At 37.4% G+C, this 15,469-nt stretch overlaps 1 protein-coding gene across 2 annotated transcripts; it reads right to left on the minus strand.

The window, feature by feature from the left end:
* Positions 1–2,583: 2,583 nt before the first annotated feature.
* LOC125458486 (transcriptional activator protein Pur-alpha) lies at positions 2,584–12,332 on the minus strand. 2 transcript variants are annotated; one of them, XM_048543776.2, is made up of 2 exons: positions 12,228–12,332; positions 2,584–6,820 (listed from the first exon to the last, which is right to left on the minus strand). In XM_048543776.2, the coding sequence occupies exon 2, from the start codon at positions 6,771–6,773 to the stop codon at positions 5,973–5,975; it is 801 nt and encodes a 266-aa protein (XP_048399733.1). In that variant the 5' UTR covers positions 6,774–6,820; positions 12,228–12,332; the 3' UTR covers positions 2,584–5,972. The 2 variants fall into 2 exon arrangements, with proteins under 2 accessions (XP_048399733.1, XP_048399732.1); XM_048543775.2 differs by having other exon boundaries at positions 12,181–12,316.
* Positions 12,333–15,469: the final 3,137 nt, after the last annotated feature.

Raw genomic sequence — 15,469 nt, forward strand, 5'->3', positions numbered from 1 at the left:
AAGGTTTTATGGCTTTTGCTGTGGCTGTGCAAAACTGTCAAATCGTAGTGAAATCCTGATATCTGCTGTGATTACTTGGATAGTATTACCTTAGTGAATCTAAACAGAAGGGATTGGAATCACTGAAAGTAATCTCTAAGATTTGGTAAAATTCAGCTTTATATAATCGAGGGGCTTGACTTAGACAATCACAATAAAGAACCTTGGCAAGTTGGGCCGAAGGTTATGTTTCTGTGTTTTATTTCAATTGTTTTTTGGGGACAAGCCAAAAATATGGGGAAGGGGGAACATACATCAAAAATAAAACTCTAAAAAGGTGAAAAAATGCTCGTGAAATACTTGAAAACAACACTGACAGAAATATGGAATCATACTGCTTACTCGTTTTATTAGCTACGCTCAACTCAAAAAGAAAATAAAATTGAATCAAATAACTAATAAAGCATCTGTATACCAATATGGAAAGGTGCAGCTGGTTTGACTTTAGTTCTCAAATACATGTCCGTACATTTTTATACAGATAAGCTGGCCATATTGACAAACACATCCTTTCCATCATCTTAATGGAATTCAGCAAACTTGGAGTCTAAGCTAAGGAACTTCTGTACAGCTTAGGGACCTCAAGTGTATTATTTTTAAGTAGTTCATTCACATGTTTACTTTACAAATCAAATATGTATGACAATAGAATTAGTCACCTGGAGAACATTGGGTTGCATGGTGGCACAGTGATTAGTAGTGCTGCCTCACACAGCCAGGGACTCGGGTTCAATTCCAGCCTTAGGCAGAGGTTGCACGTTCTCCCCAAGTCTGCATGGGTTTCTGACAGGTGTTCCAGTAGGAATGTTGTAAACAAATATAGATAGGTTGGGTGAGTGGGCAAAAATCTGGTAGATAGAATATGGAAAATGTCAAGATGTTCACTTTTGTAGGTACGATTACTAAACACAGAATGACTACACAATTCTGAGCTGCAGAGGAATCTATGTGCTATAGTGCATGAGTCATAATTAGTAAGTATACAAGTACAGCAAATACTTAAGCAGGCTATGTAAAAATATTTTATTATGAGGACTTGAAAGTAAAATTTAGGACGCAATGCTTAAGATGCTCAGGAAATTGGTACGGTCACCTCACAAATATGGTGTGCAATTTTGTCTCCTTATTTAAAGGAGGATGCAAATACATTGACAGCAAGTCAGACAAGGCTCACTAGATTGATAGCTGGAATGAACAAACTGTCTCATAAGGAACAGTTAGACAGACCAGAGATAGTAAGAACTGCAGATGCTGGAGAAACTGAGATAACAAGGTGTAGAGCTAGATGAACACAGCAGGCCAAACCTGTTTCCACTGGAGTTTAGAGAAGCGAGGGATGATTTAATTGAAATGCATACGATTTTGAGTTGTTTTGACAAACTGGATTGTGGAAAGAATGTTTCATTTTGTGGGCGGGTCCAGAAGTAGGGAGCATTATTTTAAAATTAGAAGTCACCCTTTTAGGTGAGAAATGAGGGTTTTATTTCCTATCAGATGGTTATGTTACTTTGGAACTGAGTCAGATGATGGATGTAGATTGATTCCCTTGTCCATCATGAACCAAAGGTTATTCAGGGAAGAGGGGAATTTAAAACAAACAGATCAGACATGATCTTATTGAAGAACAGAGCAAGATCAAGGGACTAAATGGCCTCATGCTGCTCTTAAATCATACGTTCAACTTATGGAAAGTGATGCAAGAAACTAAGCAAAACAAGAGTTAATGGTTACTGGCAGGACCCTCTAAAATTCAAATAATTATGGAAAGTTTGATACCAATTGCATTCAGGAAGACTACGATTGTCTAGCAATGATCAGTCTCAAATAAGAAGGCAAAGGGGAGCATTGTAAAAAATTAGGCTTGAAATAATTCAAGACTCAAACATTCTTTATAGGAATATAAATTGTAAGCTGTTTCAGGGCTTTGTGCGAAACAATTGTCATGTTAATAAGTAGCTGTCTCTGAACTTTTACTACTGACTTGGGAAGTGGACAATACTGTAAATGTCATCTTTCACTAACTATCATTTTTATTGCCAACGTTTGCAGTGATATTAATTGTCCAAGACAAATTTAAAATATCCCTTTCTAGTCTACCAATTATATTTCCAAGTGTACAAAGTACAACATCATTTTATCTAGAATTATACCTAAGACTCACTTAATATTTAAGGACTGAGTAATACTTCTACATTAGCAAGAAAATTTGCAAATTTTAGTCCTAACAATTTCTCTTGAAGTGTTAATTGATGAATGTTGCCAATGTTACCAAACTCTGATAAATTCCATTAAGTCAATATGCAATGGAAGCTTGCAAGTGTATATGGCCAGCGAATATCAATACTTTGGTATTTCTCTATTACATTTGGATAATTTCAAAAAATCTGCAAGCCATTTGCATCTTAAAAATACATTCCAACAAAATAGTCTACCACCAAAGATTCTCAAAAGGAATTTATTAGGATTGTGAAAATACAACAAAAAATATTTCTAAAACTTCTAAAATTAACTTTATTTCTGACAATTAAAAATTAAAATCAGCACCATGCTTAATTGATATTAAATGGCAGTAAATCAGTCAAATATTTTAGGTAAAAGTTTTGAAACAGACTGGAAAGATAATAATGGTATCACATTTTGACACTTAGCAAGTTTTACAAACTGAGACTTTAAACTTAAAGCAAAGAAACTTACTAGCATACTATTTTTGGTTTCCTTTTAATTGATTCCTACTCACATACTGTAAACAGTAAATTAATTCCAAATTTGATTCCTTGCCAAAAATGCATTCCTTATGCACGAGCAATTTTCTTTGATGATAAAAGTGCCTTGCTTCAAAGAAGTTGGTGAAGGTTGGAATTTACCAATTTAAATTTAAAAAGTTAAACTCATGTACAGTCAGGCTTGCAGGGAAAAATGAAAGAAATTAAAAGTACAAATATTTAAAAATATGACTTATTGCACGTCACTCATCTATTAAATTTAGTCACAACACCTTTTAAATCTGTGGCACCTTACAAAATGATGGCTATTAATGCAGCAGGCTTCTACTCAACTTTAATGCACAATTCAGGCCAACTCCAACCACTTGGCTACAAGTCAAATAAACTGCAAAATAGAGGATTGTATTTTTAAACAAATAATCCTACTCTAAAAACCTGCACAGATTTAAATCCGAGAAAATAGTTTTGTGGATTATTTTTGAGCCATATTAATTGTCACTGCTTGTATGAAAATAGCCACATTTTAGGTTCTTTATCATTGATAATATGGTGGGCTTCAGAAAAGGCAGAATGGCTTTCAGTAAACATCATTAAAGCCAGTATCACTATTCCGATTAAAGCCAATGTATCTTCAAACTGCTGCACTGCAAAGCCGCTGGCACTTGAAGCAAACTGGCAAGCACACAAATTCAAAATCACATACAATATATGAGTGGAGGTGGGGCAGGGTATAGGTCACTACTTGAAACAAGGGCTGCTACAATAATTGTTATATAGTCTGTAAATCATTAAATAATGTACTTCCATGAAATAAGTCATCTATGATTGGATTCATATGAACCTATAGTTTATAGCTCTGTTTAATTTGTTTTACATTCTTCGTCAAAAGTAAACTACATATGATTGCATTTACCGATCTTGTCCTGCTGTAATTTTATTTTCAAATTAATTCTCCATCTGCATAAAATCTGTTACACTGCAAGCTGGATTACTTTATCCCAGCTTGGCAATAGTAAATCAGATTCTGCATGACTTGTTAATACCAAATATGGGGATTGGATTGGAGTGGACTGGGAAGCCATCAGAAATTTTGGAAGGCTGATCAAAATTTGGATTCCAAAGCAATTGCCTATTCTATACATTGGATTTATTATTAACAAATTTTACAGGAAACTTTGTAAATATATCTGATATTCAATACTAATATATTGATCTGTATAATTACAATTGAACTGTGATAGGGTTAGTGATGTTTATTGCCCAGTTTCACACTGATTAGAATACCTCTGAAATGTTGTGCTACAGAAATATAAACCTTCAGATTACAGTAGCACCTAACTGTTTTTGCAAGTAATAAAAGGCAGGGCAAGCACTGGCAATGTCTGTTAAACACAGCATTATATAAAAAAACCAAAAAAGCATCAAATGTTACACTAAAAATTCCTTAATGTTACATTGTCATTTGCGCTGAATCTTGGAAACCCTCAAATGATAGATGAGAAATACTTAGATTCACAACTATCAAGATATATCAACTAAAAATGGCTAAACTCTTCCACTAAACAATGAAGTATGAATGTGCTTAACAGTAATATTTAGTACCTCATTGTATACATTTTACTGTACAAGGATTTAAAACATTTCTTATGCAAAGTGCGGCTCTGATTTAAGTGACTTGAGCCAGGAATTATTGTTTACACATGTTTAGATCAAAGCAGCCCTTGCTTTACACACAATGGGAAAGCATAGTTCTTGAAATTTTACCACAATGGTTGTAAAATTCTATAAACAAACCACACAAAAGCCAAATAGTCTAAACTATAAAACAAGGAATTTTATCTCTACATAATCCCAAATGACAAGGTCACAACTGACTGAAGAACTACAGAACGAAAACTGGGAAAAACCCAGCAAAAAAAACCTTTACAGTGATTAGTGACCTAGAATGTATGTAATACTTTCAATTTGCCAGCAACAGATAATCCACACGAATGCAACAGTCACTAACAACCAGTAAGACGCAAAACATTTTCATAGGTTGTACGACAAGACAAATCAAATTATGTATATAGCGTTAATACTGTGATATTATAAAGTGCAGAATAATCTGTGCCTTTAGAATGTTCTAAATTATGATATTAACCAAACAGGAAATGTAATCTGGAAGAGTTGGCCCCAATAAAATGCTGTCATTGACATGTCATTTGCTGAGATTCCCACTTAACATTAAGTCAACCCCTTCCCCCACAAAGTAAATAAATGCAATTTCCTCTCTTTACAGGTAACAGTAATTCAGGCAATAGCTTGCTACATGAATGCACTCACATTAAAAGTTCCCTATCAATTGTTAATTATGTACCATCTGATAGAATGCATATAATTTGACAACTAATCTAAATACATTAAATACCAGTAACTCACATTCACAGTTAAGAGCAAAATTATCATAACCTAACTTAAAATGTGCTACTTGCTTTGTTAATCATAGGTTAACATTTGTCTGTAAAAATCAAACAACTTTGCAGTTCATTTAAATGCCTTTTTTAATAATTTGCTTCATGTTCACAGAAGTTCCACTGACCAGTTTTATATGTTTAAGGTCCAGATGCAATGCATATTGTATAAAAGAGAGCACTTCTTAATAGTTTTACCTTGCATGAATAAACCTATGTACCTTTTAACTCTACAGACTTCTGCATTACATTTAACAAAGCTCAGACACACAGCATGCCTAGCCCTCATATATACACATCTCTAATCACAGGTATATAGGGTGTCAAATATACTATAACCTCCGTATAATGTTTGAAATTTGGTAACAAAATGAGAAAACTAAAAATATTATTTACGTGTTCTTCTAAAATATCTCTCATTTTGTGCTAAGTCAAATGTTAGCTCACATGAAAAGGACTTATTTCATTATAATTCAGCATATTATCTGACGATTGCAAACACTTTTAATAGCTTGAACGTGTACAAAAGTCTTGGTTAATTAGGGAAATAAACACTCAGTTTTTTTAATCAAGTAGGAAACACAGTTCATAATGTTATTACTTAGCAGCTGCTTACGGTTTACACGGTTGATAAGTGGACGAACATCCAGCGATGGGTGACAAGTCGAACTGTCAGTTGTGGAGGTTTGGTGGGTGGTGCTCCCTCGTAGTTAAACAGTTACAGTTTTACAGGAAGTGTTTTTTTATTACAGTTTTATCAGTCTTCCTCCCCATCATCTCCGGGAGCTTCTTCTTGCTGTTCAGATCTTTTCTCCCGCTGTCTCTCCTGTATTTTCTTCATCTCCTCTGCGTATTTACTGAAAGTATTTCCAAACTTGGCCCACACTTTGTACGGTATCGTGATAGAATTGCGGTATGAAGGTTTCACCTCACTTACTCTCATAAAAACGCCATACTTGTTTGACCCAACGTCAAAGAAAAATCGTTTGTTGTCCACAGTGAGAGATGTCCCTTCGGGTAACTCAGTGGGTTCCTCTTCGATGCCATAATCGTCGATGAGTTTAGCGAGTGCATCACGGAATTCAATCAGCCCCTGAGCGGGAAGGGCGATAGTCTGACCCTGCGAGCCAAGGCCGTGTCCCCGGTTCACGGTTTGGCGGATCCGTAGGAACCGGCCTCGCTGGTTCTCTTTTAAATCCATGTAATATTTGCGGTTTTCCCGCACCAAGAATTCACTTTTCAGAGCTCGCCTCGGCTCGTCCGTCTGCATGTCCGGGTTACTGGGGCCGAGCTGTGCGTAATGTTCGATGAAATCGCCCAGGTAGTCACGGAACTCCACAGCAACAGACATGGAGAGAGTTAGGCGACTTTTATTGCCTCCTGCTCCCACCTCCGCTATCTTCAGAAAACGGCCTTTCACATTCTGCTTCACGTCCAGGTAGAAGCGCTTGTTCTGAATGTCCACCCTCTTGGAGGCCAGTTCCTGCGTCTCCTGCTGCAGCTGCTGCAAGCTCGAGCTGATCGCCCCCTGCTCGCTTCCACTGTCTCTATCCGCCATGATGGTAGCCTTCTTCCAAACTCCCAGCAGCCGGCGATCTCGCGAGACTGCAGCAAGGGAGGAGACATTTCATTAGAGCCGCTCTCATTGGTCGAGACCGTCAGAGCCCCCAGCCACCCGCCAATCAGCAGTTCCTTTACAAGCTCCCGACCTCCCAGACTGCCTCCAACTGCTCAAGTATCGCAGCTAAGCAGCTGATGTCTGCCCTCGACAAAGTGAGACATTGAACACCGATCAGAAAGGCTAAAGTGATGGGACAGCGTTTGCTTCCCCCATTCCACCACCATAAGCATTTTTCATCATTCCCATTTCGCAATCCTAGCTAATTGTCCGACGAAAGTGAAAGTCTGCCAACATTAAAACATAATATCCTAATTTTGCAATAGGTGTTTGCTCTCCGACAATTAACGCGATTTTGATAACCATTCAGATTCAACAAACGCTGAAGCATAAACACATGAGAAACATATTGCGACTTATGTTGTTATGGTGCATATAAATAACTATACTTGATAAGCAAAATGGCTGCATTCCCCAGCAAATGCATAAAGCTATTACATATATAGTAAGTAAATCAATAGCACTTCGTGTGTTGGGAATGATACTTCAACTAATCACTGATGGTATTTTGTTTTGCACAGGAAATATTTTGCACATCTTAAGCCAGGCTATAATACCAAACATTGCTTTTTATCAAAAACTGCAAAGCCATCAAGAACATTCAAATTAGTAGACTACATTTTTCCTGTTTGCCGTAAATATTTAAATAGGGAAATACAAGCATTCACCTGTGTTACTCCATTACCTTCACGATGAACTATAAAATTTTCACACAATTCATTAATTGTATACCCTTCCACGATAATTTGCCAAGAAATTACATTACAATGAACAATTACTTGCATATTGTGTGTTTGTTTTCACTGAACTTGGCGTCAATATGCAATAATTGCATTTATCATATATGAAGTGTCATCCCATGTTCCGAACAAATCGCATTTAATACATTAATTTGGATTGAAAATCAACAAATCGAGATACATGCTAACATTCGACATAATGCTAACGATGCTACAAAAATATAACTGAAGGAATGCCTAGAGGCGCAAAGTTGTAAGGTGATTGTCCTTTTTGCCATGTTTACATATTGTTTGTCAAGATGAAATGTAACGAGTAGTTAATGATTTTCAAGATCTTCCAAATAATTCAATATAACTTTTTACATAATCTATTAGATTGTTCATAAACGTAAAATCAGTATGAATCTTAAATTCTATGACATTTCCTCAAATATACCCTACTTACTAGAAAGCACCGCCTTCTCAATATTTTCATGATTAATACAATACGTAATATCATCTGCATTTCTCGAAATGGTCCTGGAAATGATCCTAACTGCTTGCGACTCCAAGAAAAATCGACAGATTATAAACTTTCACAAGACGGGCATCAATAACTAGAAATACTAATTTCGATAAAGTATGTTTGTGATTAAAAGTAACAAAAATATTGTTGTATGTCATCGTAAATTCATCAAAATCTATATATCCGTAGTTCACACGGTGCTCCAAATGTTCACAGAATATTACATTTATCAATTTTATTTTCTAAGTCCAAAGTGTAACTGCACAAACAAATCTGATCTCTATTCTATGAAATGAATTGAAGTTTATATGTAATTAGTTAAACAGCTATAATAATCCTACATTTAAGGGGGAAAGGGTGCCTTGTATACTTCGTTAGCTCTTGTTAGATGCGCGAGTATTTTACTCCCTGTAGTTAGTTATGGCAAATCAAATAAAAGCCTAGATGACAATCTATGTTGCATAGTTTCAGATTAAAGTATTCAATATGCTAAAAATTACATTTTTCTCATTTAGGGTAACTAATTTCTTTACTTCTAATAAAATAACGTACTTTGCATTTATCCCAAGAGAAAACGCTGGTGGGTAAGGGCTGAGCCATCACCGCACTTCAGGCATCACACTCTGTGGGGCAGTATTGATGGACCAGTTGGTTTTCTCCCTGGTTGTTACTTTCGTATGTTCGTACAAGTTTGAAGTTTAAATGAGTACGTTAACGCGATTTGAAACTAAATTGGTTAGGAGGGAGCGGAGGTTTGAAATCAGGCCGATCGGGGTATTCGTCAAAATGCATTTCTGCAAAAGCTAAAGCTCGCGGTTGATAAGCAACAATGAACAAAGTTTTCTGAGGGGCATTCGGAAAGTCTGATTTCTATACTGCAGTTAAATTTCTCAATTATACTCACATGAGAAATCACTGTTTTGAATTTACATCAGATCCAAATGGAATATACGTCTGAAAGAAGCTTGTGTAACGAATTGCCGGCCATTTGGAATAATTTTATTTCCAATAGCGGAAACGAAATTATTCAAACTCCAATATTTAAGCAATGTCAAATATTCCTATTCAAATCTGTTATTTTGAAATGGCTTATTTTACTTCAGATAACATCTGCAGCATTTATAATTCATTCACCCAAAACCTAAGGCGCAGATGATCGGAACTCCCGTTTCGTTTGTAATTTATTCATCAGTATCCCCGCTGATGGGAAAGTTCTTTCCCTATCAAAACAATTTAGTTACTCAAAGTGCTAATACTTGAATGATTAAAATTGACATCTTTTCATCTTTAAATTGATTACTGTTGATTTCGTCACACGGACAGACACAGAATTTTGCAATGGACAAAGGGTCTTCACAATACCCTTAACCGGCAATCAGAAAGTCCTCTTCATTCTAAATAGATTCGATTAAATAATGCGCCTAAACCACTTCAAGCTGGACAATGCAATTATGATGTCAGGAATATGTTTTGCTCTCCCCTAATTTTATGGGGCAACATTGGGACAAGCAATGGATAGGCTACAACGACAAACGGTTATTTTTTCCAGCAGTACTTTTCTCTACAATTCGCCCAACTGATCCAATCTTTCAACTTCATTCTGACGAGAAACTTAGTTGCATCCACTGCAGGGAACGAACATTTGGTGCAATTTTTACTGTTAACAAATTAAGATAGGATTGTCGCTTAGATGTCCCCCCGTACTGAAAATCTTAACTGCTCTTTATTGTTGAAAAGAATAAGAAATATGAGGTTTATCACTACTTTAAGACTTTGTATTCATAGCTTTATTTGAGCGTTTTATCACAAATCCCTCCGCAAAAGATTTTGCGTACAAACAACATAAAACTCTGATGTAGTTGCTCAAATTTATTATCATGATGACATCAAGACAGAAACGCTGGGCATGCTCATCAAGTCTGGCTGCCTCTATGGAAAGAGAATCAGTTCATGTTTCGAGTACAAGATTATTATTATTGGTCTCCAGACATTAATTTTTCTTTCCACAGAGGCTGCCAAACTCGCTTAGCATTTTCTGTTTTTATGTGAGCTCCAATATCGGGAATATTTCGCATGGGCTATTTTCAATATGTTACAATAACATGAGCACATTTTTGTATTCACTCGGAGGGCTTCAGTGTCGTCTGGGCCAACAGTTATTGTCCATCCCTAGGTGCCCTTGAGAAGGTGGTGGTGAGCTGCTTCCTTGAACCTTTACAGTCCAAGTACTGTAGGTACACTCAAAATGAGGTTAGGGAGGGAATTCCAAGACGGTGACCCAATTACACTGAAAGAACGGCGCTATATTTCCACGTCAGAGTGATGAGTCGCTTGGAGGGGAACTGGCAGGTGTTGGTGTTCTCATATATCTGCTGCCCTTGTCCTTCTAGATGGAAGTGGTTGTGGTTGTGGAAGGCGCTGCCTAAGGACGTTTGTGAACTTCTGCAGTGCATCAATGAATGGGCATCACATTCAACTTGTCTGCTGGTCAAATATACAATTTTGTGGAAAGTATTTTTTAATAAATAGTGCATTTGAAACGTGGGAAATACGTTTAAAAATAGATTATCTGTAAGATATGGAGAAAGGTAAACAGTATTTCCCTTTACTTGTAAATAACGTACTTCAAAATAATCGAGTGAAAATATCATTGCTTTCAAATGTTTTAAAATGAGGCTGTTTAATCCATTTAAACTAGGAATCATTAAGCTTAAGGTTTTGTAAAAGCGTCGACAAATTGCTCCTTAGATAAGTGCCTCTAAAGACAAACTGCGGGGACAATTTTTCGAGGAGAGTTTTACAAAGTTAAGTTCCTTAATCACAGTATTCTTGAGGTATGAACTTAAAGCATACATGCGCTTTATACACTACAATCTAGGGAATAAAGATCAAGATAAAAATTATACACCTCGCCCTTTAAACCATGAAACCTCCTGAACAAGTTATATAGCTTTGCGTTGGATTTTGTGACTTAGAAAGATGGTTTGTCATGGACGCTTGAACAAAGTGCACACGCGATGATAGCTTATCTTTTCCGCGGTAGACAATGTGAGTTAATGTAGAGCCGGCGAAGTCAACTCCGGGGACTTTGGCTATAGAACACATTGGAACTGTGTCCAACACCAAAAGCAATCAAAACTCGTTTTCAACAATAATTCCTGAAGCCATTTGTGTTAGTGTTTTCTTAAAAAAAAACCAGGCGAGTTGATGAGACGATTATTTGTATGTTTAACTTTTTCTGTGTCTTTAATCTACCTTTGTAAACATTAAGGGAACACACTGAAGATAACGCTGAACGCGCTTTCCTATTCTAAGTGCACATATTTCTCAATCCAGGTTTCTCAAACTGGTTTACTTTCAACCAAAATTAGTAAATCAGTCACTACAAATAGTCTCACAAGTTAATTACAAAGGTTTTCACATAAAGGTGATAAATTGTTTTGCTCTGTTTGTCAACTGCTCATCAAAATCTTGAACAACGTAATGAAACAGGCCCATAGGTTATCGATAGTTTATATGTTTTACCAAAAAGGCATTTTAATAGATTCTAATTAGATTGCGGTTTTCTTCATAGAGGCAAGATAATAAGCTATTTCGCAACTAAATAGGATAAATTATAGCCAAGGCAAAAATAATGACTAATATTTAAGAGATCAAAAATTCAGCAGTTATCTTGATATTTCACAAAATCTGTTTTATTAAAATCTGCAATCAAAGTACTATAAGAATTTGCTTATAAGTCCAAGCCATTTCCCTGTAAAAGAGATAGAAACCTTTTTCTAAAATGCAGAATGATATTTTTATATTTCTTATATTGACAGTCTATGAATTATAGCACAATACATTAACACGAAACATTCATAGGCATTTCATTGAAGCAGAGCTCCTTCCACCAATAGGATGGGACTTTTATAACCCAAAACTGAGCTAGCAATATTATTGACAATATAGCCCCCTTTAAAGAAATGAAGGAAATGTATAATACGCACTTGACATGCAGTAAAGATTATGAAAATAATAAACAAGAGGGCTGCGACCTTACCCTGCAGCTTTTCTGCCCGCAGACTTTGCAGATCTAGGTGTGATTACCTGTCAGAACTATGATGGCCGAACAGAGAAGTGCAGTTTATTAGGAAGGCCTGATCAGAGTGCTGCCACCTTGGCACAATCGATGGTGAGAGAAGAGAAAGCGACTCGTCTCACGACATCACGTTCTCCTGCGTCCGACACGGTCTCCAGTACGTCAGGGCAACGTACTGCATAGGCCCAGAACTTTCAGCCGGAATCAGGGAGTCAGAGGAATATCTGCTGTTCTACTTAGAGACTCATTTGTAACGAGACGGGAATGTATTTTTTTTCTCCCCATTCGCTCAATATAACAGTACATTCGTATGTTTTTTTTCTGCAGAGGGTGAGCTCGTAAGAGACCGAACGCAAATGGAAGGCAGCCACCGTACTGCAATTCTCTCGTGGAAGTCGCCATAGTACGCTGCTAGCAGTACAGCCAAACCCGCAATTAAATGGTTTTTCATTCTGCAATTTCTTGATGTGAGCAATGCAGCGTTTCTGATAATCTCGTAGGTGCCTCGAGGAAGTGATTCTCGCGTGTTACACACAAGAAAACTAGTACTTGGAAAGTTGTGAAATGTACCATTTCTAGTACTATATAGTTACAATGGAATCTGCCAGAGGGGGAAGAAATGACACTATTGTAATTCAGCCCGAAATTGAGGGTCTAAGTTGTTGACGTGCGGTAATGGCTTTGAAAGCTTCTGGAATATTTTTCAGTTTAACGTATCAGTTATCACAATCTGTTTTGTGTTGATCCCCTCTGCGCATTCATGTGCCTGTGCAAATTCACCAAATAGTATTTGAAAATGTTTGATTATACCCACACGTTGAAATAGTGCCAAAAATCAGCGATTTTGAATTGTAAACCTTGGCTCAAAAAACACCTATACCACCTCCTATTACTAATATTCGTAAATGGGTTAAGGTAAGAGTCATGTTCCCAAAGTCGTCATTATATACATGGCTGACCAGCTGAGTGTTTCTGTGTACACTGTCATCAGGAAGATAGTTGTGTGAAGCATCAAAATAGAAGAGAGTAACACTACAGCACTTTTAAAACAACACACTGGCTATTAAAGTGGATTCAGGGGTTGAAATTGTTAACAATGGACTTGAGGAGTTGAAAGGGAAAGGATAAATAGGGAGGGTGAAAGTGATAGTAGCTTATATTGATAGGAAAGAAGGCCAGAATCAAGAAGGCAAGAACATCATTTCAGTGCATAAATGATGATGTAAGAATGCCGATAGGCTAGCATGTGATAATCAGTTTGGAGAGCAATATTTGATCTAACCTCCAGCAACACAGGGAAGTCTTTTTTCTTTATTTATAGAACTAGTATATGAATGCTTCAATTAGGCATTGTGATGCAGGAGGGAACTATAAAATGATTTTTTGGAAAAATGAGCGATTCTAAATTCCAATAGCAGGAAAATAATAGAGCATGGCTGAATTCATAATGTTCAGGAAATACAGAACACTTGACAAGTGAATGATGCAGATAGAAGTTAAATACCGTTTTGCAGAATCATGTGGTTAGAGCTTTTTCAACCAGAGAGCAATTTTGAAATGTTAATGAGCAGGTAATTCTGGACAGTTGCACTGAGATTGAAGAAATTGCTGCTTGTATTGGAGCACAGTGAGACAATTCAAGAGTGAAGACAGATTAATGCTTCTTTTTAACTGTGATGGGTTGTAGTACTAGAGAAGAGCAAGGCAATAGAGAGATTGAAATACAAATTAGAACATAGAACATTACAGCACCTTCGGCGCTCCGTGTTGTGCCGACCTGCCATACCAATCTGAAGCCCATCTAATTCTACACTATTCCATGTACGCCAGTAGACAATAGGTGCAGGAGTAGGCCATTCAGCCCTTCGAGCCAGCACCACCATTCATTATGATCATGGCTGATCATCCACAATCAGTATCCTGTCCCTGCCTTATCCCCATAACCCTTGATTCCACTATCTTTAAGAACTCTATCTATCTTTTTCTTGAAACTGTCCAGAGACTTGGTTTCCACTGCCTTCTGGGGCAGACCATTCCATATATCCACCACTCTCTGGGTGAAGAAGTTTTTCCTCAACTCTGTTCTGAATGGCCTACCCCTTATTTTTAAACTGCGTCCTCTGGTTCTGGACTCCCCCATCAACGGAAACATACTTCCTGCCTCCAGATTGTCCAATCCCTTAATAATCTTATACGCCTCAATCAGATCCCCTCTCATCCTCCTAAACCCAAGTGTATACAAGCCCAGTCTCTCCAATCTTTCAACGTATGATCGTCCCGCCATTCTGGGAATTGACCTTGTGAACCTACGCTGCACTCCCTCAATAGCCAGAATGTCCTTCCTCAAATTTGGAGACCCAAACTGCCCACAATACTCCAGGTGTGGTCTCACCAGGGCCCTGTACAGCTGCAGAAGGACCTCTTTGCTCCTATACTCAATTCCTCTTGTTATGAAGGCCAGCATACCATTAGCTTTCTTCACTGCTTGCTGTACCTGCATGCTTGCTTTCATTGACTGATGTACAAGAACACAGAGATCTTGTTGTACTTCCCCTTTACCTAACTTGACTCCATTTAGATAGTAATCTGCCTTCCTGTTCTTGCCACCAAAGTGGATAACCACACATTTATCCACATTAAACTGCATCTGCCATGTATCCGTCCACTCACCTAACCTGTCCAAGTCACCCTGTATTCTAATAACATCCTCCTCACATTTCACCCTGCCACCCAGCTTTGTGTCATCAGCAAATTTGCTAATATTACTTTTAATGCCTTCATCTATATCTTTAATGTATATTGTAAATAGCTGCGCTCCCAGCGCCGAACTTTGTGGAATGCCACTGGTTACTACCTGCCATTCCGAAAGGGACCCGTTTATCACTACTGTTTGCTTCCTGTCAGCTAGCCAATTTTCAGTCCAAGCCAGTATTTTGTCCCCAATACCATGTGCCATAATTTTGCTCACTAATCTCCTCTGTGGGACTTTATCAAAGGGCTTTCTGAAAGTCCAGGTATCCTACATCCACTGGCTTTCCCTTGTCCATCTTCATAGTTACATCCTCAAAAAAATTCCAGAAGATTAGTCAAGCATGTTTTCGTCTTCGTAAATCCATGCTGACTCTGACCTATCCTGCTACTGCTATCCAAATGATTCGTAATTTCATCTCTTATAATTGACTCCAGCATCTTTCCCACCACTGACGTCAGGCTAACCAGTCTATAATTCACTGTTTTCTCTCTCTCTCCT

The sequence above is a fragment of the Stegostoma tigrinum genome, chromosome 13, assembly GCF_030684315.1.
Source record: "Stegostoma tigrinum isolate sSteTig4 chromosome 13, sSteTig4.hap1, whole genome shotgun sequence".
Taxonomy (NCBI): Eukaryota; Metazoa; Chordata; class Chondrichthyes; order Orectolobiformes; family Stegostomatidae; genus Stegostoma; species Stegostoma tigrinum.